The sequence below is a fragment of the Callionymus lyra genome, chromosome 6 (assembly GCF_982586985.1).
Source record: "Callionymus lyra chromosome 6, fCalLyr1.hap1.1, whole genome shotgun sequence".
In the NCBI taxonomy this organism is placed as follows: domain Eukaryota; kingdom Metazoa; phylum Chordata; class Actinopteri; order Syngnathiformes; family Callionymidae; genus Callionymus; species Callionymus lyra.
The window spans coordinates 16,312,437-16,339,098 of NC_141823.1; the positions used below are offsets into that span (position 1 = coordinate 16,312,437).

General features: G+C 36.4%; 1 protein-coding gene across 4 annotated transcripts in view; it reads left to right on the forward strand.

Moving 5' to 3' along the window:
* The window catches only part of pcdh9 (protocadherin 9), a 198,510-nt gene extending 176,190 nt beyond the window's left edge, over positions 1-22,320 (forward strand). For all 4 annotated transcript variants that reach the window (XM_087793926.1, XM_087793925.1, XM_087793927.1 and 1 more), the window contains one exon: positions 20,346-22,320. In XM_087793926.1, coding sequence (XP_087650052.1) covers positions 20,346-20,716 — 371 coding nt within the window. In that variant the 3' untranslated portion in view covers positions 20,717-22,320. The remainder of the gene's footprint in view (positions 1-20,345) is intronic.
* Positions 22,321-26,662: the final 4,342 nt, after the last annotated feature.

A 26,662-nucleotide genomic window follows, 5' to 3' on the forward strand; every position in this document is an offset into this window, starting at 1 on the left:
GTAAAACCTCTGTGTTTTACACGTGTTCTTATTTACCTTGGCTGTAATGGGTCATGCTGCGTGTGACACTTTAAATCCTGGATCGTTGGGTTTAACCTTGTTTGAGTAAAATAAAGTTTATGAGTAACACTTTCATTGCAAAACCTCCACACAAGAGCCTTAAAAATGCCAATCGTTTCAAGGTGCGTTGGCAGGGAGCTGCTTTTGAAAACAAACTCAATCGCTTGTGCGAAAACTTGAGCTTTTATGTTTCAAACGCCGATGTGGGTAGCGAAGAAGGATGTTAACGTTCAGGACGTGAAAGAATGTGAAGCGTTTATTAAACCGTCAAGATTGTTGCTCTTGATAAGCAACAGTGAGCTGAGGTGGAAATGAACTCTATTGAAAGCTAAAGGAACATGTTATCAATTAATGACAAGGTTAACTCAAAGTGTGAAGAGCGGTTGGCATGGAGACATTTATTTACTTAAATACTAAATATCTCGCTGCGATCAGAAAGTGTGTTCCGTGTCTTTCTGTGGTTGTTTAAATGTCCAACACACTTGTTTATACAGTCATACGTTACCCTGTCAATTTCTCACTTATCTGCTCCAACAAAAGCAATTATTGCTCCACAATTGAAACATCGTGCCGATAATTCACTTCCTGCGCTCGGGCTTCGGCGCCGCGCTCCATGTGTTAAATGAGTGCGTTTATGGGTCAGCTCCGCCGAAGGGTCAGGAATAGCAGTGGAGATTTTCTGCATCTTTTGGCACAGAGTGCAGCCACCCAAGGCCACGATGTGAAGACTGTACATGCAGAGTAATGTCATTTAAACCTTGGCAGGCTTCTTCTGGCCCACTCAGGGGAATATCAGGCATCCGTCGCTATCTCTCTCTCATCCTCCCTTCATCCCCCCCCCCTATGTTTCCACAGCCCGTTCTTTATATCACCTCCATCGCCTCACGCGCTATTGTTGTATTCTGTCCTTATTCCATCACTGTCGTCCCTTTTTCTCCGCCATTATCTTCTCTCTCAGCCCTACTTCTTCCCCTCATCCTCTACCCCCTTCCCTTTGTATTTGCCTAGTGCATGCCCATCAGCTCCGACCCGGCACGTCACAGAGCGCCTTGACACACAGCAGTGCCATGATCCAGAAATTCCACATTAACACTGGGATTTCATCCAGAGATTATTTAAGTGTGGCATGCCTGCCAGACAGGGTTCGTCTCTGTAATCTCTGCCTCCGCTTGAATAGAGAAGAAATGGGGAAAGAAGGGATTTGGCGGAGTTTGAAGACTGATTGCATTCTAGCATACTGCCTGGGCTATAACACACTTTCAATATTTCTGTTCCATGTGGAGTTGGATTTAAGAGGTGGGGGTGATAGCTCAGTGTGTCACAGTGAAACTGAGGTTAAATCCCTGTCAGAGTGATCCCCTTCTTCTGGGTTATTCTACTGAGGTTTGCAAAGTAATTTAATTTGAGGTAATTGTGGCGAGGATTCATAATTAAAATCATTAAAATTCATGTCGTATGTAGAACAGCTTCAGAAAATTGTACGTGCCTTAGATTCCACTTTCATTTCTTTCCTATTATGGAATGGTTTATGTGTAAATGTGACTTTAATATTTAATTTAACAGCAAAACAATGTTAGTGTTTTACCGGTTGAGCCAAGACCATTTTAGGTCAGGATTGGTGGATTGAATTGGGAGGACAAATGGGAAACTGTAAGGCAACCCTTTAAATACAGTATCTTGGGTTTTTCTTTCTAATAAGATGTTGCTTTTTGTAGTTCTTTTTAGTTCCAAGACAAAGGACAAAAGGTTTTTAAACATTTCTCCATTGGCCTGCATTGCCATTTATCACGACTGGTAGTGCACACAACTTTAAAGTAAAAAAAAATGAAATGTTTAATCTACATATGTCAATATCTGGGCTTCCATTACATTACAAATGAAAAAAACAAATGAAAACAACAAGAATATAACCATTTTTTAAGGGCATCTGTTTTGGTGAATCTTACGTTTCAAGATTTCCCAATACAGTGTTTCATATTTATTTATCCGAGTGGTCTTTAGAAGAAAATACAAGCGATCCAAAACATTAAAACACCGGTTATAACTGTTTATTCACAGACCAAGAAGCTGACTGTGATGACTAAATAAGAGCCGGACCCGAAACGAGGAGTGAAACAACAAAACAAGAGGCGAACAATGAAAAAATACACACAGGTTTATTCACAAGAGCAGTGATTCACGAATGGATTTTTTATTCAGCGAAAAAGAAGCGATCGAATAAAAAGAGCACTAGTCAGAAAGCTCACAGCACAAAAAAAAGCAGGCACACAACAACGACAAAAAAGGTGATCGGCAATAGAACAACAGATGAATTCAAGCGTGGCGTACCGTACAACGGAGGTTACAATCTGGCGCCTGTTGCTGGCGAAGAGGTGGATTTAAGGTCCGCAGCTGTTGTGTTAATTGGTTGAGGAGCCACAGCTGGCGATGCAGAGCAACAGGCGCAGTGGTCCACATCAAACTCCGGTGACAACAACCACGTAGGACAAACAGGAAGTGTCAAAGTAAAACAAGATAAACAGATCACATACATAGTTATATATATGTTTGTTTTATTATTTTTATTCCTTTTTTTAACAAACACTAACTAAAAACCCAGCTAGACTATACAACTATGGAGTTATGTGCCATCTCAGTCCTTTAGTTTATTTGTTTTGAGTGCTGGGGAGCGAGTAAGTCTACATGTCAAGGAGGAAGTTGTTCTGTGAAGTACATTTATTTTCTTTAACACATTTATTTTTTTTATTTTTTTGCCTTTTTGAAAGCGCGGGTATATTTTGACTTTCACGAACGCGTGTTGGTATGTGTCAGGACGTGTCTTCACTCAGCTGTGTCACCCTCTAACTGTGACAGAGGTCGTTGACCCCATCACAAACAAAAAAGTGCTTGCTGATTTTTTGACATGGAGGGTGAAGCAGGCAGAGAAACTCATCAAATATACACCGGCTGACTGGGAAAGAAGAATGCGTTTAGACAGAATGCCATTTGTAATTTGCCAAAGTGCTTTTTACTATTTGTCACTTTTGGTGTCAACATTTTTTTTCTTTTCCGGGAGATACTGGGAAGTCGGAGGTTTTTTTAGACGGCAAACTTTTCTAAATGAAAAATAATCTACTTGTGAATTCCATCGTCAGTCACAGTCGAAGAGCAATACGTATAATTCAATACAATTCAACATCATAATTCCAGGAAACCAAATGAGGATAATACACATCCAGTTTTGATTTCATTTTTATCTTTGTCATTTATTTTAAAAAGCATCTCTGTTCCAAATATTGAGAGCAGAAATATGCTGGAGGCACAGCTGCTGTTGGATAGTTGCAGTTGTCCCAGACTCGACTACTTAAAAGATTAATGTGAAAACAATTGGCGTGGATTAATCCTGGCAACCTCAGTACTCAAAAGCTATTATGGCGTTTTTTCTGTTTACTCTCGGTGGAAAACAAAAATCTTTTTTTTTTACTTATGTGTATTCTCTAACAGAATTTATATCCAAATATTATGTTATATTTAGTTTATTATTTACCCATTGTGAAGAGCATGAGAAGACCTACAATTGTCTTCAACACTACTGTCTTTTTCAAATGCCCGAAACTGGACAGATTGAATTGTTTTATGTTAAGAAATATGAGGTAAAATAAAGAAATCAGCATTGCTAATCACAACATCGGATTACAATGTAGTAATACAAATTTAATTTGGTGCTTTATGAGCACAAATAGCTTCTTTCTTGCCATCTCTTTTAAAAAAAAAATCTTTAATCTTATTTTCTTCATCACATTTTGAAATAAATTTCAAATGTGCATATTTTAGTGTAAAAACGATTTAAATCTGCATTACCTGGTTAAATAAAGGATTAATACATTGAAAACAAATTATCTATATTACAACATTCATATATTTATGAGCTTTTCGTTCCCTAAATGTTCTAAACATTTCACTCATTGAGAGAAAACTAGTTTTCTTTCATTTCTTATTTATTTATTTTGTCTGATACAAACCAAGATACATTTGTTAAAACAAATACTTAGGGTAACAACAAAAATGAATGATTAAAATTGTTGTATTGCTCAGGACCACCAGGTTTTTATATCAATACTGACTTAAAAAAGCCTTCCATGTTTTAGTTAGTATTTGATTGTTTAGCATTGTTTGAAAAAAACATTTTTTTTCAATTACTGTAATTGATAATGTATTAAATGATGCATAGCATACATAAAAACGAACTTTATAGTAATATAGAGTGATTGTATGCTAGTTTAACTTTATAAAAAAGGTGATAGTTTCCCGTACTTACCTATATAGGAATAAGAAATAAGTTATTGTGCGGATAATTGTGGGTTAATGTTACTTTACAACGGTTATATTAATGTTCTATTGCACACTATTTTACTATGGTCCTTGTGCATACTTTGCTATTTTCTGATATCAATGTTGAACAAAAAAAAGGCCTGAACAAGAAGAAAAATGGAAAATCGTTGACCAGGAAGGACACTTTCAAACGGACAAGGACAAAGTTTGACAGGAAATATGTTGAATCTACACAATAACTGCTGGTCTAGTCGCACTGGATCAGTGTCACCTTGGGTGACCTTAAAGTGTCTTCAGATTACTCGCGTGCTGCAATTGAACAGGACTAAAATCTCTGGTCATTTTTACTGTCCTCCACACTTTTAAGTAGAAAATGTGTCCAGTCGGCAAAACACATCTCCTTTATTCATCTCTTTTATCATCGACAATTAGTCTCATTGGACTTTTGAAAAACTATTTGGACTATTAAGTCTTCTTTCTTCTGTGCCTGTATATAGCGGTGTCAAGAGAAGAAGGATGACTGCGGTGAAGCCAATGAAGTCAACAGTTTAAACGTCCTTGACAAGTGCACGGTTTGCAAAGGAGCAAATCTAATTTCCATGCTTTGAAATTTCAAAGGTATCACCTGCTGTAATTGCTCGACGAAGGGATCCATAAATCATTGTTCAGTAAGGTCATCGCGTAATTTTCTTCCCTAATGTTGGCATTTATTTTCCTTGCATCTTCTCTCCTCATTTAAACTCGTCAGGTCGTTTCAAAAGATTAATTGCCGCCATCTTCAAAAACAACAAATTAGTGCCACACATGTTTAAAAGTTACAGTGGTTGTAGACGGGTAAAGATGTTTACTTACGGAGTGCGTCACTTCTTGACCTTTTTTTTTTTTGGAAGGCGACACAAACTGTCCAAGCTAATGAGACCGTGCAGTCTCACGGTGTCAACCCTCAACCCCAGCTCATCTATTCAGTTCTTCTTTCCCCCTCCAGGTAACGGAGATCATAACGTGAAAAGCCAGGCTTATAGGTAGGATAATTAATTATTGCTTTTGATACATTTCCCTGCTCAGCGAGATGAAACGTGATGGATGTTCATTGCGGTTTCTAATTGCTTCTCCTCGGAAATTCGCGGCTCTTGCTGTGCTCTGTCGTCGTGTTTCTCAAGAAGCCTTCATGCTCTGGCAACTTTCTCACATCGAGTGACACACCTGTAGTGTCCAAACACCTTTTTTCTCAGTTGACGAACGTGTTGCAATTTCATTTAATTTCTCACTCTGCTTTATTATTACTTCCTTTTCAACTCATTTTTTCATTCATTCATTGTCTACCGCTTTATCCCTTACTGGGGTCACGGGAAGACTGGAGCCTAACCCATTATCATAGGGCGAGAGGCGGGGGACACCCTGGACAGGACGCCAGTCTGTCGCAGGGCATACAGAGACATACAACCATTCACACACACACACCTATGGACAATTTCCCAAAGTTATCAATCAACCTCTGTATGTTTTTGGACTGTGGGAGGAAACCGGAGTGCCCGGAGTAAACCCAAGCAACATGGGGGAGAACATACAAACAACAAAGGGTTGGATCTGCCTGGAATTGAACTAGCAACCTTCTTGCTGCGAGGCTACCGCGCGATTTGGAAAAATCTATCTATAAAGGGGACTTGAGTTAGTTTGGTTCCTCTCTTACACTTCATAAAGAGGTCCTAGAAAACTTTCCTACAGCCTTTTAACCCTTGCGTTATCTCAGGGTCAAGGTGACCTGCAGGCCCGGAAACAAATGTAATTGTTTTATCCCTTGTGTTGCTTTTGTGTCAAGGTGAACAAAAAAATACATATGCCGGATGTTGTTCTCCCTGACCCAAAAGGAACACAAGGGATAAAACAATTACATTTTCTTCCAGGCCTTTTGGGTCACCTTGACCCTGAGATAACACAGGGGTAAAAAAAAATCTCCAATGTTTTTGGCCTTCTTTTAGGCCTTAGCAGCTAATGCATCAATTTTCGGAATCTGTTGCGACCGGCCGTCACTTTAAATCCATGCAAACACATTAAAGGGACAAGAATTTTTCATTCAAAATATTTTTTCGCTGTTTTATATCTCATAAAAATCCCTGGCTGGGTGACAAGTAATGTATATAAAATAATAAATAACAACAGCAGTTACGCATTAATATAGTAGGAAAACATTTGCAAAAATAGCAATAGTTTAAGGAATTTTCACAGTTTGAAATTGTCATGACAATTGAGAATATTATGTCATGTCAAATTTACGTGGACCGCCAGATGGTTTGTTCAAAATTAAAGTTGATTCAATGTCATGATAATATGGTGACCTATGAAGACGTCAGTGTTTAAGATAGATAATCGAGTCACATAGATCACTGATGTCAACAATACGAGATGAAATGACATTTGTTTGGAAGGGAACACAGAGATTATTAAGATGAAAATGAGCCTCTAAATCAATTAAAAGACAACATCAACGGCTATATCTGTATTTTAGAAGCGACACCGTGTGATGATTGTATCCTTCCAAATGTTTTCTCGACCAGAAATGAGATGATACTCAACTCACTGAGTTTACACACCAAACCGTGTCTTGTATCCGATTGTATTACCATGGATCATTATTTTAAATTTCAATGTGTGTGTCGGCGTGACACGTACAGAGTGCATGGCCATATTGTGACCACAGCCCTTCACACAGATGGATATTGGAGCAGGTTTCTGGGTTTCACAGCCCTCCTGCAAGGATGTGATGGACACTTAATTACTTGGCTGTCAAGAGTTATTCGCCACCTGCACCCAACAGGGGTCTTTGCCAGACCCTGACCTCCACTTCCTCCCTTGTCAAGCCGTCTCCTCACCAGCAGGTTTTTTGCATATGGTGATCGAACAAGTGTTGTCAGCGTTAACGTTTTTTTTTTTTTCTATTATACCATATTGGATTTTGAACTCATTTTCAACGCAGCATTAGTCAATATTTCCTGAATTTCCACAGAGATGATCCCAAAACCTAATGCGTATGTAACAGGGTTAACACTTGAAATAACATCTGAGTAGGACACAAAATAGGAGTTCAGTTAGTTGATTATTTTTTTACTTTTCCTCATCTTTAGCAGAAAATAATGTTTTATTTTATTCTATTTTTACATAAGACATCAGCAGCACTGCCTGTATTCCATTTTTTTTTATTTAAAAAAAGCTCCAAACAGTATTATAAGTATAAGTAACCCATGACTAGTAAAGTACCTTGTCCTTTTTTTTTTTCAAAATCAATATGTTGCTGCCCCTCATTTGACCGCACTACCTTCATATCCTTTTAATTTGTGTACTTTTTTTTATTGTTTACAGACACAGCAGTGCTTCCCTTTCCCCTAAAGGTACTTCTGAATACATGCATATAAAGGTGCTTAGAAATTACAATTATTAACCGAGAAGAGATAAACCTCAACAATGCAATTACACAAGCCATCATGAGGGAAAGAAGGTCGTTTTATTTTGAAGTCCCTCGGGGTAACACTCAATATTACTTGACCACATTTTAAAGAGCAAACAGCTTATTTTATTACAAATATTCAAACACATAACACTTTCTGTAAGATATAGTTATTAGTGACAGAAACAAGGATTAGCTATAGAACATTTTAGGGGTGCACAAATATGTATGTTTCAGCTATTTTGTGTATTATGTTGATGCATCTGTATCTTAAATAGAAGGAGGAAGAGTTGAACATAATTAATTATTACATTTTTTGGGGCAAAAGTTTACTTACACTTAAGTACATAATATTCTATATTTTTTTAAATCCTAAATGTGTCTATACATCCAAAACTAGAGTAAAAGTAGATTGTTTGTTGCTTTGTTTTATCATTTTAGTTTAACGGTTGATTAATCTTCTCTTTTATTATTATATTTATATGTATTCCAGTTTGAGGTATTAAATATACTTCTATCTCTATTTATATAAAACTGACATAATGTTTATCTTCATGAAATTCACATGGCATCAAATTACTTCACAGTTGTTGGTGACTTTGCTATTCATCACAGTTTATTAGACAAATAAAAGAAGGTAAATAAAACATGAGAACTCGCAAAATCTACCATAAAATGTGTTAGTCTTGGCCGCTGACCGCCATCACAGAATATTATTTCTTTAATAACACCCCCGATAAAATTGCAGTATTACACAGATCATGTATATATATAAAAAAAATGTATCCACCGTTCCTGAGTTATTACAAGATGAGAGAAGGGTCAAGTGCAAGAAATGAAATCAATTTTCCCGAAACCTATGCCGAGTTACAATCAGTTTCACTAATGGTCTTTGACCAGAAATATATTAGATCCACTGCTGAGATTATCAGACACACTGGCTGAGAGGAGAAATCAGATTACAAGGTCGGCTGCTGATTATCTCCATGATTAGAACAGGAGAAATAGAGACACACAAGGAAAGGTTACACATCGACTTTATAGTGCATTTCAACTATTTTAGCATTTTTAAACCACTGAGTAATTTGTTGTTTACATATTTGCAAGTCACTCTGAAATCTTGCTGTTAAATATTTAACATTTAATAATAGAATAGAAATTATGCAGTTTTCCAGTGATGACAATTTTGAAATGAAAAGTAATGAACCAATGAAACCACAACATTTGTGTCTGTCACTAGCCTGAGTGGAGTTTCTGGGTTTTAGGGAGTCATTCTGGCTATAATAACAACTAAAAAATGGTCCTTGTCTACACATCATACGTGTATTTATTGTAAATGCTGTCTTGATTTGTAAAACTTTTTTCCAAAGTAAGTAAAGTTTAACTCTCCTGACTCACTTTCATGTTTCAAATGTTGAATTCTTCCTCTCCAAGATGCAGTAAATCCCTCATCATGACCATGTTCGGAACTTATTACTTTATTAAGTTCTCCCCCGTCTAAAATCTCGGCGAACAAGAGGTTACAAGAGCAGAATCTATGATGAAGTAATAATGGGCTTCACTTCTCTTTCATTCATCTGTAATCAGGCCCTGCTTTGTTTATACAACAAGTCCCTTGTACATGGAGACTTTCCAGGATTGATGACAAGCGGTGACAATCCTTGAAGCTTGACCACAGCAGAGTGAGCGTAGTTATGGTAAACATGATTTCATCTCCAGAAAAACAAAGCCCTTTCAAAAGTTTTCAAGTCTTTTTAATATTTGTGTTTATAAACCAAACTAATAATTGTATTGCCTTAAATTATTGCCCACTTAGTTTGAAGCTTAGTTTTAATTTGCAAGTTTAGTCAATTTTATCACAATCTCACAATAAGATGTGTTCTTAAATTTAACCAGACTAGCGTAAATGTCCAATTAAAATACATACATGAAATTAAAATACATAGTATAATTTCATCACTGCTTACAAGTTTTTTATGAAAAAGTGTGCAGGAGTAGTTTTTTAATTTTTAATTTGATCTTGTTTTCTTCCTTTGTTTATGTGTATTAATTTTATTTATTTTTTTACTTAAAACATGTAGGTTGGCGACTTTTTATCATGGGTTTTGAGAAAAATGTATAATAATTTTCTAAAGAAAATGATCACTTGCAGGAGCAAAAGTAACAGATTCTTTTTCCATCCAAGGCAGAATAAATCAAGCGCCAGAGGTCAAAAAAGTCTGTTCACAAACTGGGTAGAAGGTTCCGCGCGATAACTATGAGAAAGGAGCAATTTTATGGGAGGTGAGAAAAAGTGGGAAATAATGCTGTAAAACCAGTGACTGAGCAGAGAGTTGTCAAGAATGGGATGTGGTTCTCTCTTTTTATAGGTTGAAATTTTTGACAAGCAGAATTGGCCAACAGTCCTTCAATGTTTATTGGCAATGCTTTATTTCCGTTGGCCTTTCTCCTCTTGGATATCTGGTTCACTTCTTTGTTCGAAGGAATGGGAGTGAAGACAAATAACCCTTGTGGGAAGAAGTCACTGGCGAGTGGAGACAAATGTGTTATTGACTCGAGTCGAGAAACATAAATGACAATGCAAACACCAGCAGGTACGTTATGTATCGTCTGAAAAACGAGGATAATTCTCAGAATATCCTCATTTTGCTTACCCTTTAGAATAATGAGCACATAACAGCTATTAATAAGATATTTATTCATATGTGTATTAACATCTAATTAGCCACATATTAATTATTTTAAAGTACTATCTTGTTCGTAATGACTATATTCTACCCATATTAGCATGATACTACACTTCAAGTACTGATTATTACAGGAAATAAAGAACTCCTGAACCTTTTACTTTTGTAAAAAGGAACTCTATTTACCTTTTATTTGCAGAGCGCTTTGTGACCCTGTTCTAGAAAAGCGCTCTACAAATATTACTTACTTACTAACTTATTAGGTGTAAGTAACATGAGATAATTAATGAATAATTAATGTGTCTTTTAAGGTAAAACAAAAGGATAAATATACCAGTGGTATCTTCAACTGTAAAATGTCTTATCATAACAAAGTTATCTCAAGACACTTTACAGTTGAAGTAAGACGATAGTTGATTAAGGAGAAACAGATCCCAGCAATTAAATTTAATAGTGTCCTAATTACTCAAAAATAAGTATTTGTAATTGAAAATATGATCTCGCTTGGAAAGTGGCAGCATATTAATAGTTGATTGAATTATTTGACAGTTATATCTAGTGATGTGCTGATGAAGCTTCATGAAACAGTGTCATGTTGTTTAGAAGTCAGTAGGTGGAGCCCTCAGTTTAAAAATGATGTGATGTTTCATGAGAAAAGTTGTTCAAAACAAAGGAAAATAGGGCAGAGACCACCATCTAGTGGACTCTGAAAATAATGACACTGTTTCATGAAGCTTCATCAGACCATCACTTGTTATAACGTCAAAAATGTGAAACGCTTAGCAGTCTTTCTCGACTGGGGAAAACCTATTATTATTATTATTATTATTATTATTATTAATAATGAAAGTGTACTTCTCTGATGGTACTTCAGCATTGTTTTTCACCAAAGGTAATGATAAAATACTTATGTATTTCCTGTTAATAATCTGTAATGAATGTGTTGTTCAGCGTGAACACTTTAATATAGATGGATAGACTTTATTATCATTTATTTCAATTTCGTGCTATTAAGGGTAGTATATAGTCACAATCAACAAGGTGTAAGTTAGTACTTGATAATGGTTAACAAGTGGCTTATCTCTGCTAATTCTCATATAAATAAGTAGCTTGTGTGTTCCTCCTTCTAAAGTGTTACTAACGTTTCTATGACGCAAACATGAATGAATCACTTTGACACCTACGTATTTACTGTCTGTATAGAATGGTGTAGATTTCTGACACCCCCCCCCACCCCCCAAAAAAAAAAAATTAGTCCTATTGTGGTTTTGACAAGAATCCAATCATCAGCTCCCCACTCATCTCTCCTCCTCCTCAAAGCCGGCATCCAAAGATCCGTTGTCATTGTAATGTGTGGAGGTGGAATCACCACGTTCTGTGAATGAAAACTGTGTGAATTAGATAATGAACTGCAAAGGTCAGGCTTTTGGAAAACGCTCCGGTGTTGCTGCTCTACAGTAAGTCTGACACAAACCTCTGCTGAGACCTTGAAATACTTTTCAAGGAGATGTCGCAGTGTAAGAAACCACTCACTCTTACCACTGCATACACTTTGTTTGTGGTCGGATTTCTTCCCCCAATTCGTCTATTTTAATTTTATTTGTGTGCTTTAATAATTACAACAACACGACGGCCTCTCACGCAACAGCAGCTCAGAAAAAAAATATGAATATTCATGGGGACGACTCATGATTTTAATGAATGCTTTTACTGTACTCTAAATCCTTATACAAGTATGGTAATGGCGAGGGAGACACACTTTGAATTACACAACAAATTAACTCAGGAATAATTAACGTGACTTTTTAAGTACTATGATATTTTAAAATGGAAAATTAGAAACGGCAAGAAAACCTTAAGGTCCATGATGGAGCAGATTCCAATGAAAAGAGTTAATGTTTTGACAGTTTAATAATCACATATTTGTCTTAGGAATGAGACTTTGAATGGTACTTAATGACGGTTGTGCAATTCACCAATACGTAGGGAGCCATTTTAGTTTGATTAAACATGTAGTTCCTAAAAACTTGTTCGGTACAATGCAAGGACTCAAAATCATACCAAGAGAATTTTTATAATTTCTACTCAAATGATCTCTATTAAATGATTTTGAGACTCAAAAACATCTATAGTCACATTTCACTACGATATAGGCACTACGTTTTTAGAATTAACATATTGTTCCAATGGCAGATAGGATTTCTTTATTCTGCAGCAAGTTCTGCTGATAATTCCTTGGATTCTCCCCTATGATTGGCTGGTGAAGCTTCATGAAACAGTGTCATGTTGTTTAGAGGTCAGTAGGTGGCGCCATCAGTTTTAAAATGATGTGATGTTTCATTAGAACAGTTGTTCAAAACAAAGGAAAACCGTGCAGAGACCGCCATCTAGTTGATATAATAATATTATACTGACTAATAAATAATAATGACACTGTTTCATGAAGCTTCATCAGACCATCACTAGTTCATTTAGTTAAGCATCACCCGGATCCGATCTCACATAAAATTGTGTACATTTTGTGCATCAATATTTGGTTCACAGGAGCACTTCCAGAGACAAATTAACATCTCTACGACCACACTCTAGAATATTGTAATGAATCATTTGTCTTGAATTAAACAGTAGTATTTTATTGTGAAAAACTTTAATCCAAAATAAATACAAATTAAGAGTGAGGTATAAGATACAGTATGTTACCATTTGTATGTCGCCTCACAGCAAGAAGGTTGCCGGTTCGCTTCCAGGTCGGGAGGGAGGCAACTCGTGAACTTTCTATGTGGAGTTTGCATGTTCTCCCCATGTTGCATGAGTTTACTCCGGTTTCCTCCCACAGTCTAAAAACATACAGAGGTCGATTGAGAGAATGGGGAAATTCTCCGTAGGTATTGGTGTGTGTGTCTTTTTGTGCCCTGTGACAAACTAGTGTCCTGTCCAGGGTGACCCCTGCCTCTCGCCCTATGAAACTGGGATAGTCTCCCAAAACTTAGTTGTTTGAGATCCTTAAATATTTCCTGAAAATGCACAAGAAAGCCTACAATAAAATGCCTGTTTCAGGGACTTTTCGGTTGATATCAGGCAACTGTTGTATGATCGTTTTCCCTAAACAAACATCAAACTCTAACAGAATTCTAAACACGGTATTTGCAACACTAGAAGTGTTTTTTTTTGTTTTATTCCCTCTTACACCACAACCTTCTCCAACCTTTTCTGTTGCTTTGTCTTCTTCTCCTTCACTTTGTGCTGCGCTTTGTCTTCTTTCAAGAGAAGCAGCTGACAATCCTCAAAGGGCGCTCTAGAAAGAATTCATCTGCCAGACTCGTATACCCCCGAGAATATGTTCAGCGTCGGATCTACCGTGTTCTCTATCATATCTATTCAACCCTCGATAGCCCTTTGCTTTACATCGAAGAACGTGTTCGGAAATTTGCTCGACACGAAGTCATATTCTCAAGTGGAACTGGTCACACATCGACGTGACATAAATATTTACCTCAGATATTTTTCTCTTGTACTTGAGGATGTTGGGGTCATGTTTGGATTTTGTGTTTGTTTTTTTGTTGTCGTTCCCACAGCAGCAGCTGCATTGAGCTCGATGGCACAAAAACAAAGAATCATCCATTTCCAAATAACAACATCTGGGCATGCTCAACACTGGATAAATAAACAAGCCCGATGGACATTAAATCCCTTGTACTCAATCACTCTACCTCCGCTCTCGCCGCTGTGCAAGTCTTGGGGGTCCTGGTGTGGGTCTGGAACATCGATGCCTCCGATTAATTAGCCAAACGGAATCGTTCTGTGAACCTAAATCGGAAATACTCTCCGAACAAGATGAGCTCGGTCCTAGATTTCCATCCAGTTAGGATTTTAAAAAAAAAGAAGATAAATGTACTGTTTTTTATCGCTAAATTACTAATGCTAGCGGCTTCATTTAAACAACAGCTTATGAAAAATTACCCAGCGTAACCCCGAGCATATTCTAACTTACCCGTCAGTCCGCGTTCAATAATTGCTTTTTCCTTAACTCGCTGGGCATCTGCAATGTTTGTGTCAGACCGTGAGCGAGAGTCAGCAGCATCTGACACAGTTCTGAATTCTAAGCTTCCCCACAACACCTGTGCCTCATTGTTATTTAAAGTGTTATCGGGCAGCGTACACAAAACACCAGCCACTAGCTATTTACGCCCCGTGTATGTGTGTGTCCTGTGTGTGTCCACGCCGCGGACGGTTGTGAGAAAAGTTTCGACGTGTCTAAGTTTGTTTCTTAAGAGGCCGCCTCGAGCGGGGCAGTGGCCACTTAACCGCTGCCGTGGCATCCAGACTGACTGGTGTTTATCTGCAGAAGTTCAAGTTGGTTTTTTTTGCAAATATTGGCTGACTTCTGACTGGGTTTTGAATGAGGTGAAAACATGTATTTTATTTTATTGTGGAGATTCAGGAATTATTGATTGCGCGAAGAGTAAAGGAAAGAGTTTACTGTAAAAATTATTTGGCGGACTGTCGGCATACGTGAGTGGTTGTCTTCATTTGACTTTAACCGGACTTGCCCGAGTTTATCCTTATTTGTGTTTGGACCTTTGACATGTATTAGTATTTTTTGAATAATATATATTTTTTGCAGAATTTATTCTGTCAAAGAAAAAATGCTGACTTATTTATAGTAGAATTTTGGTGAAACAGTGCAGAAACAGTTAGTGTTGAGATCAAAATATGTTCTGTATATATATATAGATATATATATATATATTATACATTTATATATATATTTATATATATATATATATATTATACATTTATATATATATATATACTTTTGGATTGAGGAAACTGAAGTATTTTCTGGGTCTTCAGTTATTTATTTAGCTTTTTGCATCAGTTGTACTGTTTGGTGTCACTTTCATTCTTACTGGCCAAACCGAGCGGGGGAGTCGAGCAGGAAAGTGAGGGAACACGACGTTCCTCCCTTGACACGAACATGCCTTTTTTTTTTTCAGGACCAGACTACAACAGAACCGCGGGGGTCGTGACCCCGACGTCATCGTACCTATTTGGCAAAGAAAACATTCATCACCGGAACAAAAGAAAATTAAATCGGAGCCAATATGGCGACAGCGTTAAGTTTCCGTCCAACTAGAAAAAATCAGAACAGAAACGCGTTCCCCTCTTTCTTCAACTCGTTTTTTTTGGCGGCGGGACTGTGGCGGGGGGGGGAACCGGTATATATATATATATATACATATATATATACATATATATATATATATACATATATATATATATATATATATATATATATATATATATATATACATATACATATATATATATATACATATACATATACGTATACATATCCTAGACGCATCTCGGTTCCAATCGCCAAATTTCTCAGACTTGTCTTGTATCTCAGGGTCTCGAAAACAAATGTGTTTGTGGTATCCCTTGTGTTGTCTTTGGGTCAAGGTGAATGACCTCCACCACTGCATACTGTATGTAAAGTATTACTGGAAGCCCGGGAGGTCGTTCATACTTCAGATCACGTTGACCCTGTAACAACACAAGACTGACTGATATATACATATATTAAAGAAAAACAAAAAATACTAAACTAAACAAAAAGATGTTCTTTTTTTTAACCAATTTTTTTATACATAACAGCAACATTTGTTTTTACTGGAAAACTATTTGATACTTTTTCTGACCAAGACCAACAACACTAGGAACGGGGCTTTGACTTTCACCATTCCATCTGTACTTTTGCTTGAGACCAGATCCCCAATATTAACTTTTAAAAAGGAATCCAGATTGATTATAAAATGTTTTCCTTTTTACCTTTTTGCACCGTGTACCGGTTTGATGTGGGCATTATATTCTTGGACCAGCCTTCATATGAATTTTATCATTTTTACAATTTTACAGGTTTATTTTTGGAGAAAACTTGACTTAAAGCAACTTTGACCAGCATTTTAGTTTTCTTTCTGTGCGGCCCAGTAACAAATACCTCACGGACAGGTACTGATCCCGGACCAAGGGTTAGGGGAAGGTTCTACATAGTTTCCTCCAGGGTTGAACAACCTATTGCTACTAGACTCTTGGAATATCATTTTGCATTAAGAAAGAAAGTTAACGTTAAATTTTATTTTTTTTGTAATTGTTTTCAGTTTTTTTTAAATCTAGGTTGAAAAAATATGCGAAAACTGAAGTAAAGACGACGTTGAATTTAATCAAACATGACAATAGATTGTTACTGTTTCCATTTCAAACTAAAGGTGTGTGTCATATTTTCAATTGGTCTTTAAATCAATTCATCTGAAAGCGTATAAATGCAAGGTTGCTGACGGAGGTTCTTCTACTGCCCACTGGGTCCACTTGTTGTAACAATTTACATGCAAATGTCATTGTTATCAGGCGGGGATCGAAAAGTATGAAACGCACTTGATAAATGGTTTTCCTTAGACTCAAAAAACAACGACTAAATACATTAAACATAGAGATTTTTAGATTTTTTTATTTAAAAAAAAGTGTTTTATATGTGTTTAACATTGAAACGACCCACAGACACAGAATAAGTTTGATCTCTTTAGGTAAATATACTCGTGGACGGTTCATCACGTCCGTACTCGTTCGTTCTCATCCTTCAATCTCCCTTCTTTAATAGCTCCCTAGATGTCCACTCTCCCGCAGACAATCTCATTTGAGGAATTCATCTTTAAGTCTCCAGGGAAGCATGCATTATGACTCACAGAGGCTCTACATGCAACTATGATAATGCGTCTCCTGGTTAGATGCCTGTTATTTTGATTGACTCAACCATCTCCAAGAAGGGTGACTGGAACTCTCAGAGGGCATCAGCTCGCTACATAACAACAGTTTGAAAGCTCTCAGACGACAACGCCAAGGATGTATATACGCCTGCACACTGAAAATATCCTTTAAAAAGCCCTATATAACATCAAACTTGTCGCTGGTGCATTAAGACTGCATTTGCATACATTGTCAATACAAATATTCTTCATTTTGAAGATGAAATTCATTTAATTATATTTAATTAGTGTAGTTTAGTGAAACACTCAGAACACATCATATAAAAAGATGAAACCAGCAGGTTATTACATCCCTTTTTGCCTGTTTTTTTCAAACAGTAACAACAAAAGAACAACATTCTTTTCACATGTAAAATTTAGTTTTTAATTGTAATATTTATACTGTTTTTTTTTCAATACGATCCTACCGTTAACATCAGTATATCTCTGATTAATATATTAAACAATTAATAATTTATTAAACTTACACATTTAATTTTTCACGTAAATGTATAAATGTATTTGAACAATTTTTTTGAGGCTCTAAAGTAGTGGAGAGAAGATTAGTAATAATTATAATTAATTCCACCATTATTTTTAATGTTCTATTTCACTCAACATAATGTTTACCTCAATCTAATGGAATTATTTTTATTTGTAACTATTCTACTACTTTTTTCTGTGCATTCATTTTGAAGCTGCTTGTATTACTTAGACCTGCATATTATTTATTAAGTATTAAGTTTATATTATTGATCATTTTCATAAAACTAAAATATTGAATATAAAAAACTAGAAAGAAAGTAATAGTATTGGATGCTTAAACAGTTTATTTTCCATAACAAAAGATGATTCAATTAATGATTTAAGAAGAGTTGTTTTTCTAAACTAGCAAAATTAAATCCTATCTTGAACTCCAAACAAACACAACATCTGTTTTCCTAAAGGTCCATATCATTAAAACTATAACTTTTTCTTTACATATGTATAGATTCATGTTTTGTCCTTTTTAACAAACGCAAAAAACAATGTCATGACGCGATTTGCAAAAGCATGGTTTTACAGCTCACTTTTAAAACACAATTAGAGAAATACAAGTGCAGACTACAGCATCAATCCACAGCCGAGCAAAATCTTCTTTTTTTTCATTTCAGTTACTCCTGTTTTTCTACGGCACGCCTCATGAAATGCTTTGAAATTGTCTCTGTAAGTAAAATTTAATGAGGACAAAAACTGATCCAGACAGGAGGTTGCAAACATCCCTTTGAAATATTATCCAGCCTGCCCACCAGCCAATTAGCAGTTTGTGAAGAGAAGAGACAAATTAGGACAAATAGTCGTAATTTTGATCCATCTCTTCAATAAGAAAACATCAACAAAACAAAACAAGAAAAGTAAAAAACAAATCACTTTATTACGATTTATAGATTGACGTTCAGTTAATTGTGCGGCGGTGTTAATATTTATTTACAACTGATACAAACAATAGTTTCCATCATTCGTGCTCAAGGTCACATTTATATATATTTTCCCAGCTTAACAGCCTCGGGCCCTGAAACGGAAAAACCATGTTGCTCAGGAACAGTGGAAGTCGTCCACACTTTGAAGTGAAAACTGATTGTATTTGAGCTGATTGGTGTATTGATTTGAAGAAAAGGAAAAAAAGATTGTAGAGAAAATGAGTGAGGAAAGTTTATTGTGTTTGTATGATATCAGTGGGAGGGAAATAGCTGGCACGGGTGCTGGCGAGAGCGACTTTGAGGCACTTTGAAGAAAGTTAACTTACAACATGAAGACCTACAAGTTGTCTTGGAGAATTATTATTATTTACCACAAATCTATATTCACTATAAACAATCCCTCTTATGCAATATGTTGTTATCAATTTCCTGACGTCTAGAAACTGCACGAATCTTCATGAAGCCTTGTTTTTATAGCATTTATTTTGGAGTAGATTACGTGCACTTTCATTATAAAATGCAGTCCTATGCAATGTGCACGTGAAGCCCTTTGACTGTATCTATGAGGCCAAAGTAGAATATTTGTATTTATTACTGTATTAACTGCATTAAGATATTTTCATTCATTTGTTTTATTGGGACTATTTTTTGCACCTAAAAAAATTGTTTGAGTACAATCTTAGATCATATTTGGAATTACATCATCTTATACTTTTCAGGAAAGGCTTAAAAGAAGTATTTGAGTTTTTTTTTTCAATTTGTTATTTTATCTGTTTTTATTTTCTCATAGTAGCTTCATTTGGTAGTGATGGGCTCATGAAGCTTCATGAAACAGTGTCATGTTGTTTGGAGGTCAGTAGGTGGCACCATCAGTTTAAAAATGATGTTTTATTAGAACAGTTGTTCAAAACAAAGGATAATAGTGCAGAGACCGCCATCTAGTGGCCTCTGAAAAATAATGACACTGTTTCATGAAGCTTCATCAGACCATCACTATCATTTAGTAGTTAGTTAGTAGTTTGTAGTTGGTTAGTAGTTTCCATCATATTTTGGCACATTCTATTTTGACTTAACGGCCCCTCACAAAAGTATATAATGTGTCCCCAGAGGAAAAGTTGTTGTTCTTTACATAACTGAGCTCTCAATTCTGGTAGCTTTATAATAGATTGTGAACAACCTGAATTGTAATTATTAAGGTGTAAATAATTAAAAAACAATATGTTATTTTACAGTTTGTACTTTTGTTTCTATTATTTCAATTTAGTATGAAATGAGGGAAACTGGGTTGAGTTTGAATTTCCTCTTGGGCAAGACTCTCCTGTAACACAGATCTACAGATATCAATGGGACTCTCCTGGTCAAATAAAGATACATAAATACAGTTTGTGGTTTAAAGGCGGATCGTAGATAGATTTAAGAGACGTCAAATGGGTTTTTAAACAATGAAACTGCTCTATGAAGCTTCATCATCTCATCATTAGATCATTTATGTATTGATAAGAAGCACAACAACTTGAAATATTTACTAATAAGACCGTACATTAACTCTGCCTATCTGTGTTTTTTTCTCTGTCCCCAGATGGTCCTCTAGGTCCCCGCGGGCTGGTGGAAGCTACAGAGATGTGCACACAGGAATGCCTGGTCCTGGGACATTCGGACAACTGCTGGATGCCGCCCAATTTGGGAACGTATCAGCAGCAAACCTCACCCATGTCCAGCTTTGGATCACAGAGGGAGTGGAACCCTAAGGACAAACTTCTAAACGGACATACTCTAACTAGAACCTGGAAAAACGACGGCGGTCGATCCGAGCATTTCGTCGACAGGAAGCAGTTCGGCAGCGGCGAAGGACACTTCACCAGCAGCAGCATAGCAGATATTCCTCTGGTGAATTTGAAGTCCTGCCAGCAGACATCCTGCCATGACAGCCCCAAGGACCATCAGCTATAAGTTGACCTTTTCTGCAGTAGAAAAAAGAAAAAAAAAGAAAAGTTGTTTTAAGCATACAAAGTACATCACCTGAGCTTCTAATCATTTGACTTCTGCTTCTTTAATCTCTTAAACCTGATGCTTCTGCAGTGTTACATTTACAGTGTAGGTCCCAAGACGTTAGCGCTTCTGCAGTCACATCTTAAATCCTGCTGCGATTGAACTCTAGAGAGACTTTTTTTTGGTTGTTTTGTTCCCTCTTGGATTTATCATCTTTTCTTGACCACCACAGGAAACTCTGACGGAAAGAAGGACAATTGTCGTGTGAAGTAGGGGTTTGTGATAAGAAAGAAAAGAAAAGAAAAAAGAAGAGAAAAACAATCTCGGCTGACTAATATATAAGATATTTGTGGTGTGGATGTCATTGAATAATCAAAGACTATGTTAATCAACACAAATGGAAGGAGTTACAATTGCAGAAACACTTAGTGGTCACTTGTTTGTGATGACATATTCGTGTGTGTGTAAATATGACTTATTAACCACTGTAATGTATCTGTAATAACCACAGTGATACAGATATTGCAATCCTTGGGTGTCGTCATCATACTAGCTGGTATTGGGTTTTTGAACCAGAGGAAAACCTTATAATGTGATGTATTGTAAAAACATTTAAACAATTCTTTGACCTGTGACATTGATTTGAAAGCATATTATCATCCGTGTCCTATACTCACGACCCATATCATTTCTCTTCTAGTGATGCAAAACGACGAGAAAACCTTTTTATGGAAGAACAAACATTTTGTATGACAGACGCCAGAGCTTCAAATGTAAATGAAAAAGCTTTGAAAGCATTCCTCTATGAGCAGATTTTGAAAACTGTCGCCACAGTTAAATAGCAATATATTTATAACGGCTAAATGTTTTATTGGAAAAGCGATCTTATTCCTGTATAGATTTAATCAAAAATTGTGATATAAGTGAGTACAATCCGCAGTAGAGCTTCTCATTGTTAACATAATTACGTGTATTCTTTCACCTATTCTTCATCTGTACACTACATTTGGGTTGCACTGTGCCTTCATGGTGGTTAAACAAAAAAAAAAAAAGGTTGAAAAAAAAAAGAAACCAAGAATGAAAAAAAAAAGTTTCATTAAATGGTGAGAACACGTTGGACCGCAGGGTTATCCCTCAATATTGAAGGCCTTAATGTTTGCTCAGAAATTCAAGTTTTAAGTTTTTTTTTTAAAAAAAAAGGCATGTGCATTAAAAATGGGTTGAACTTTAAAAAAAAAAAAAAAAAAAAAAAATGTCATTTAAGTATCTGAAAGTTTATTTCGTCACAGCATGGAAGGCTAATTTCACAGATGAAAACAGCATGTTGGACAATATAGCTTTCTCAGTGTCATTATTCTTTGCTGCGGTTCGAGTTAATTTGTTCGTCATCTTCGGTTTGTAAAGCACTTTCATATGTATGTCACACGATGACGAGGACGACGGAGTGGTTTGCTTATCGCAGTTTGTCTGTTGTGAGAGTGTTTGACATCACAGATATTGAAACAGTTAATCCTTGTTACTACTCTACAGGTATTATGGCTACTGCAATAAATGTTTTAATTATGGGTACGCTTAATTATTGCACCAACACATCTGTTGCTCTGCTTTTTCCCCCAAGTATTATACAAATACTTAGGATACTTTTTCTTTAACACATGACACTGGGTGAGTCTTTTTTTGACAGGTTTTCTAAAAATGTGTAGTTGAAAACCGGCCTATCGCCCGAGAGCAGCTTCACGTTTTTTGACTCTCACCTCTTGGAATCCTCAGATAAGGTTCATTCATTCATTCTTTTTCTACCACATATTCCCTTGACGGAATGGCGGGGATGCTGGAGCCAATCCCAGAGCAAAGACGGGGGACACCCCGAACAGTTGCTTTTGAACCCTCTCCAGCTTATCGCAAACAATTGTTTAAACACATATTCACCCACACGTGACGACAATTTAGAATACGCAATCAGTCTGTATGATTTTTGGACCTTGGGAGGAAACTAGCGGTGGCCATCTGACTTCAAGACGGCAATGGAAACCCAGCTTGAAGTGTCAAAAAACAAGTGGTCAAATTTGCTCTTGTGTGTACATTTCATTGACTAAATATTCAATAGAAGGCGTTAATACTTTGTTCAGAATTGGCTACTTACTGCAGCAAACTTGGTTAAATGCTGGACTTTGTCCCGCCCATCGGACGCCGACCATCTCTACGGATCAATGGATCAGTGGGTTTGCCTCGGCATTGCTTGGACGCCCAGCTTCTGCAGGATGATCGGATAATAGCGAAGGGTCTTTCAAGTTTTTCAATACTAGAGACAAATCTCCAATCTATTTCTAGTGTTTTTTGATTCAGTGAGATAGTTCCAGGAGTGAAAAAGAAATATGATGTAAAAACATTAGCCAAGTAATTTAAATATATTTATTTGATGTGTTTTGTCTTTCGGAATGCTAATTTTTCTTTAAGTTCTTTAAAGCAATATTTAAAAATACTTTCAATAATTTATTTTTTAGTCAGCCAATATTTACGTTTTTCATTGGCGAATTAAGTTGGCAGAATTCTAACAGCATATGACTTCATTATATGTATGTATATAGGGTCAAAAATCAATTGCATAAAAAGGGACGGGTGGTAGAAAGTACGTAATTGATAAACGGATGCATTTTATAATTCTAAAAATGAACTTTCACTCCTTACACTGGAGGAAACAAGAGTTACTGGAATGAAAATACACAAATAAATGCTTACCTAGCAATATTCTCAAGGGGCCTTTTACTGTGACGTTACTAAACAAAATAATAAATCATAATATATTTAGAATTTAAGAAAAAATAAAAACAATATTTTATATTTAGATAAATAACAAGAAAAAAATCACTTTAACAGGTTTATTTATACGTATCTCATTTATAGTAAAGCGCGTAAAACCTTTTTCCAATACAGATGGGTTTAAAATTCAGAAATATGAATATTTATTTCAAATTTTATTAACCATTTTTACAAAAACTACACTAAGCATGTTGCTATGCGATGTGTGGGCTTCTTATACGGTTGTGTATCTTCCTCACAAAAAAATAAACTACTTTGTTTTGATTGTGTCAACATACCAAGCATAAAAAAAAACTTAAATTTGTGTTTACTCAATTATTTCCAAGGACGTCACTACGTCACATTGTACGCAATTATTACATTTCCCATGCTATAGCTATCAACATCGCAGGAGCACCACTTTCAAAAGGCTTCAAAGCTAATTGCCTTGAAAGTGTGTAAGGAAGTAAATGAGTGTCATGCCAGGAGAAAAGAGGGTTCCCAATCGCATTCCCTTTTTTGATATAGCTTTGAGAATATTTTTCAAACAGGGATGGATCCATGCACGGAGTGGAACCGAATGGATGTTCAGCCGGGAATCAGTCACGGAGCAGGCATAAACTTCAGGCACAGCAAAAACACCCCGGCGAGCGGAGGGTGCCAATCTTCATATTTTTTAAAAAGAATACCATCATGAATGAATGTCAGGCTGTTCCAACATCGACTCGCACCTAATAAAATATGATAGGATTTTTGGGGACGAGCGGGTCAGAACATTTTTATAGCTAATATTTTCCTTTGCCAGCAGGAAATATGGCTGTCTGGGAGAGGTCGTGACCTTTAACTTCAGATTGGAGTCAGTCAAGAACATCACTGCGGTGGAGCTAAGAAGAAAGGAAGGAGTTGAAAAGCAGATGTACTTTGAAGATTTGCTTTTTTTGTTGAGTTACGCTGGCAGGAGAATGAGTTAGGACTTCTTCAACTCCGCTGTTGTCATGGAAAAGAGGGAACTTTATCAATGTATGTTTCTGTGTTTACAAATCAATGTTCGACCCCGTTGCTATGACTTCAGCAGATCACAGATTCAAGCTGCACATATTTGCTTCCCCTCAGGCGGGTGTTTAGCATTTTAACTTCAGATCTATATGGAGTTCCATCAATTGACTGAGTCTCATAGTTAAACCTGGGCCTTCAGGCATTTCCTGCTTAAAAAGATTGGTCTTAGTTTTTTTTTTTTTCATGCAGTTCGAGTTTAATGTCCGATTGGATCCTCAACGTATTGCTCACCCCTGGGACTAAAGGTATGTCATGAAACAGATGCAATTTTATATAACCTAATACAAATAGGAGAACAAATCAAAAGGTTACACTTCATTAGTTAAATGTATGTCATTTAATCTAAAATTGGATCAGCTCATTGGTCAATAAATAATTATAAAGATGATGAGTTTAGTCATTCCCTTACATTTAATTTTACAATTAATTACTGACTTATATAGTCAACACTTATATACTATGATTGATAATATGTGAAGTTAATTTAATTTGTATGGATTTTTAACTCGAACAGGGAGGTTTTTTTTTGGGGGGGGTGGATTTTTTTTGGCAGCGAAACTAACTTCCACTTGACTTGACAGGAAATACAAATGACCTCACTGCACAGTGGGTCAGCAAACTGTGTGCAAGAGGAGGTGCAAGTTCAATTTCTGGTCAGAGAAATCCTTTTTTTTTTACTGGGAGGGAGTACACATTTTCTTTTGTAGGCGTGTGACATTGACACTTGGCAGGGGCATTCACTGTCTCCGGGTTTCACTTAAAAATGGACGACCTACAGATCCTAAACACTTTATTTAGTTCGAATTGGAAGAAATAAAGTTAACCTTCAGTCAGAAACATGTCAAACTAAGTAGTGGAAATTAAATGTTTAGAGCAATTAAATTCAGACAAGAAAAGATAATCAAACGTTTAAATCTAGTACGTATAAAAAAGTTCTATTTTCCCTTCAACACCTGCTGAAATGAGGATAGATAAATGTGTGTGTAGAAATATTGTCGTATAACCTTTACTGTGTATGGATAGGACACAATTATCCCTCCAGATATTGTCAGAGGGTTGGCGAAAATCTTGTACATCTTTCCCCCAAATCATGGTGTCCTTTTCAAATACAAAGCAGAGCGCCATCTCTGTATCCGCTCAGAACATCCAGAAATAAAACTTGAAGGTCAGTAGAAAGATGATAATAGAACCTTAAGTGTCATGCAAGCACCGCGATAACTATGACAGATCGAGGGTGTGACATGAGATATTATACCTTAGTGGGCTCCTCATACTGTGACCTTATTCACAGAATCTGAATCATTTGAGTTATTACATTGCCAGAGGTCACTGCCAGATATAGTAGGTCAAGACAGTCGAGTTAATACCACAGGCTTTTGTAGAAAAAAAACCTTCTGCGTGTGGAAAAAACATTTGATTCATAGACAAAACTTTTCACAGGGTCTTGTGTAAAGCGACCTCCCTCGGTAAACCTGACATCATGTTGATTGTAAAAGCATTCTCAAAGGCCCTTGATAGAGAATGAAGTGTAAAGAATCCACCAGCGTTCGTGCAGGATGAAGTTGGGAACTCCAGCTTTCAATGGCAGCGTCAATAATGGACGTCTTGGATTCATTTGACCAGGAACAGGAATGTTGCAAACCATTAAAATTGCTGCTAGTGTTGGTTGTGTAGAAGAAAACTACACATATTTAACATTTCCATGCTTGCTTTTGTCGGTAAAAGGGGACAAGAAGCTTTTATTGTTAACATCAGTTATCTTACCTTACGTTATTCAAACTGCATTTTATCTTTGTTTTGTTCATTTTATTGTATTTGCAGACAATGTAAAGAATAAATAACTCCATTAAAGAAAGTGAACGTTTTGCTGCCGGTCACAATAGATTACCTGTTCAATAAATCAAGATTATTGGATAATGGATAATACACAACGCAAACAGTTAAGTGTACCATTGATCCGAATGTCTAATAGCTGCCCGAAGAAACATTCACAGTATCTCTTTCTCAAGCCATGGATGTAAACCTGTATAAAAGTGTGTGAGTTATGAATAG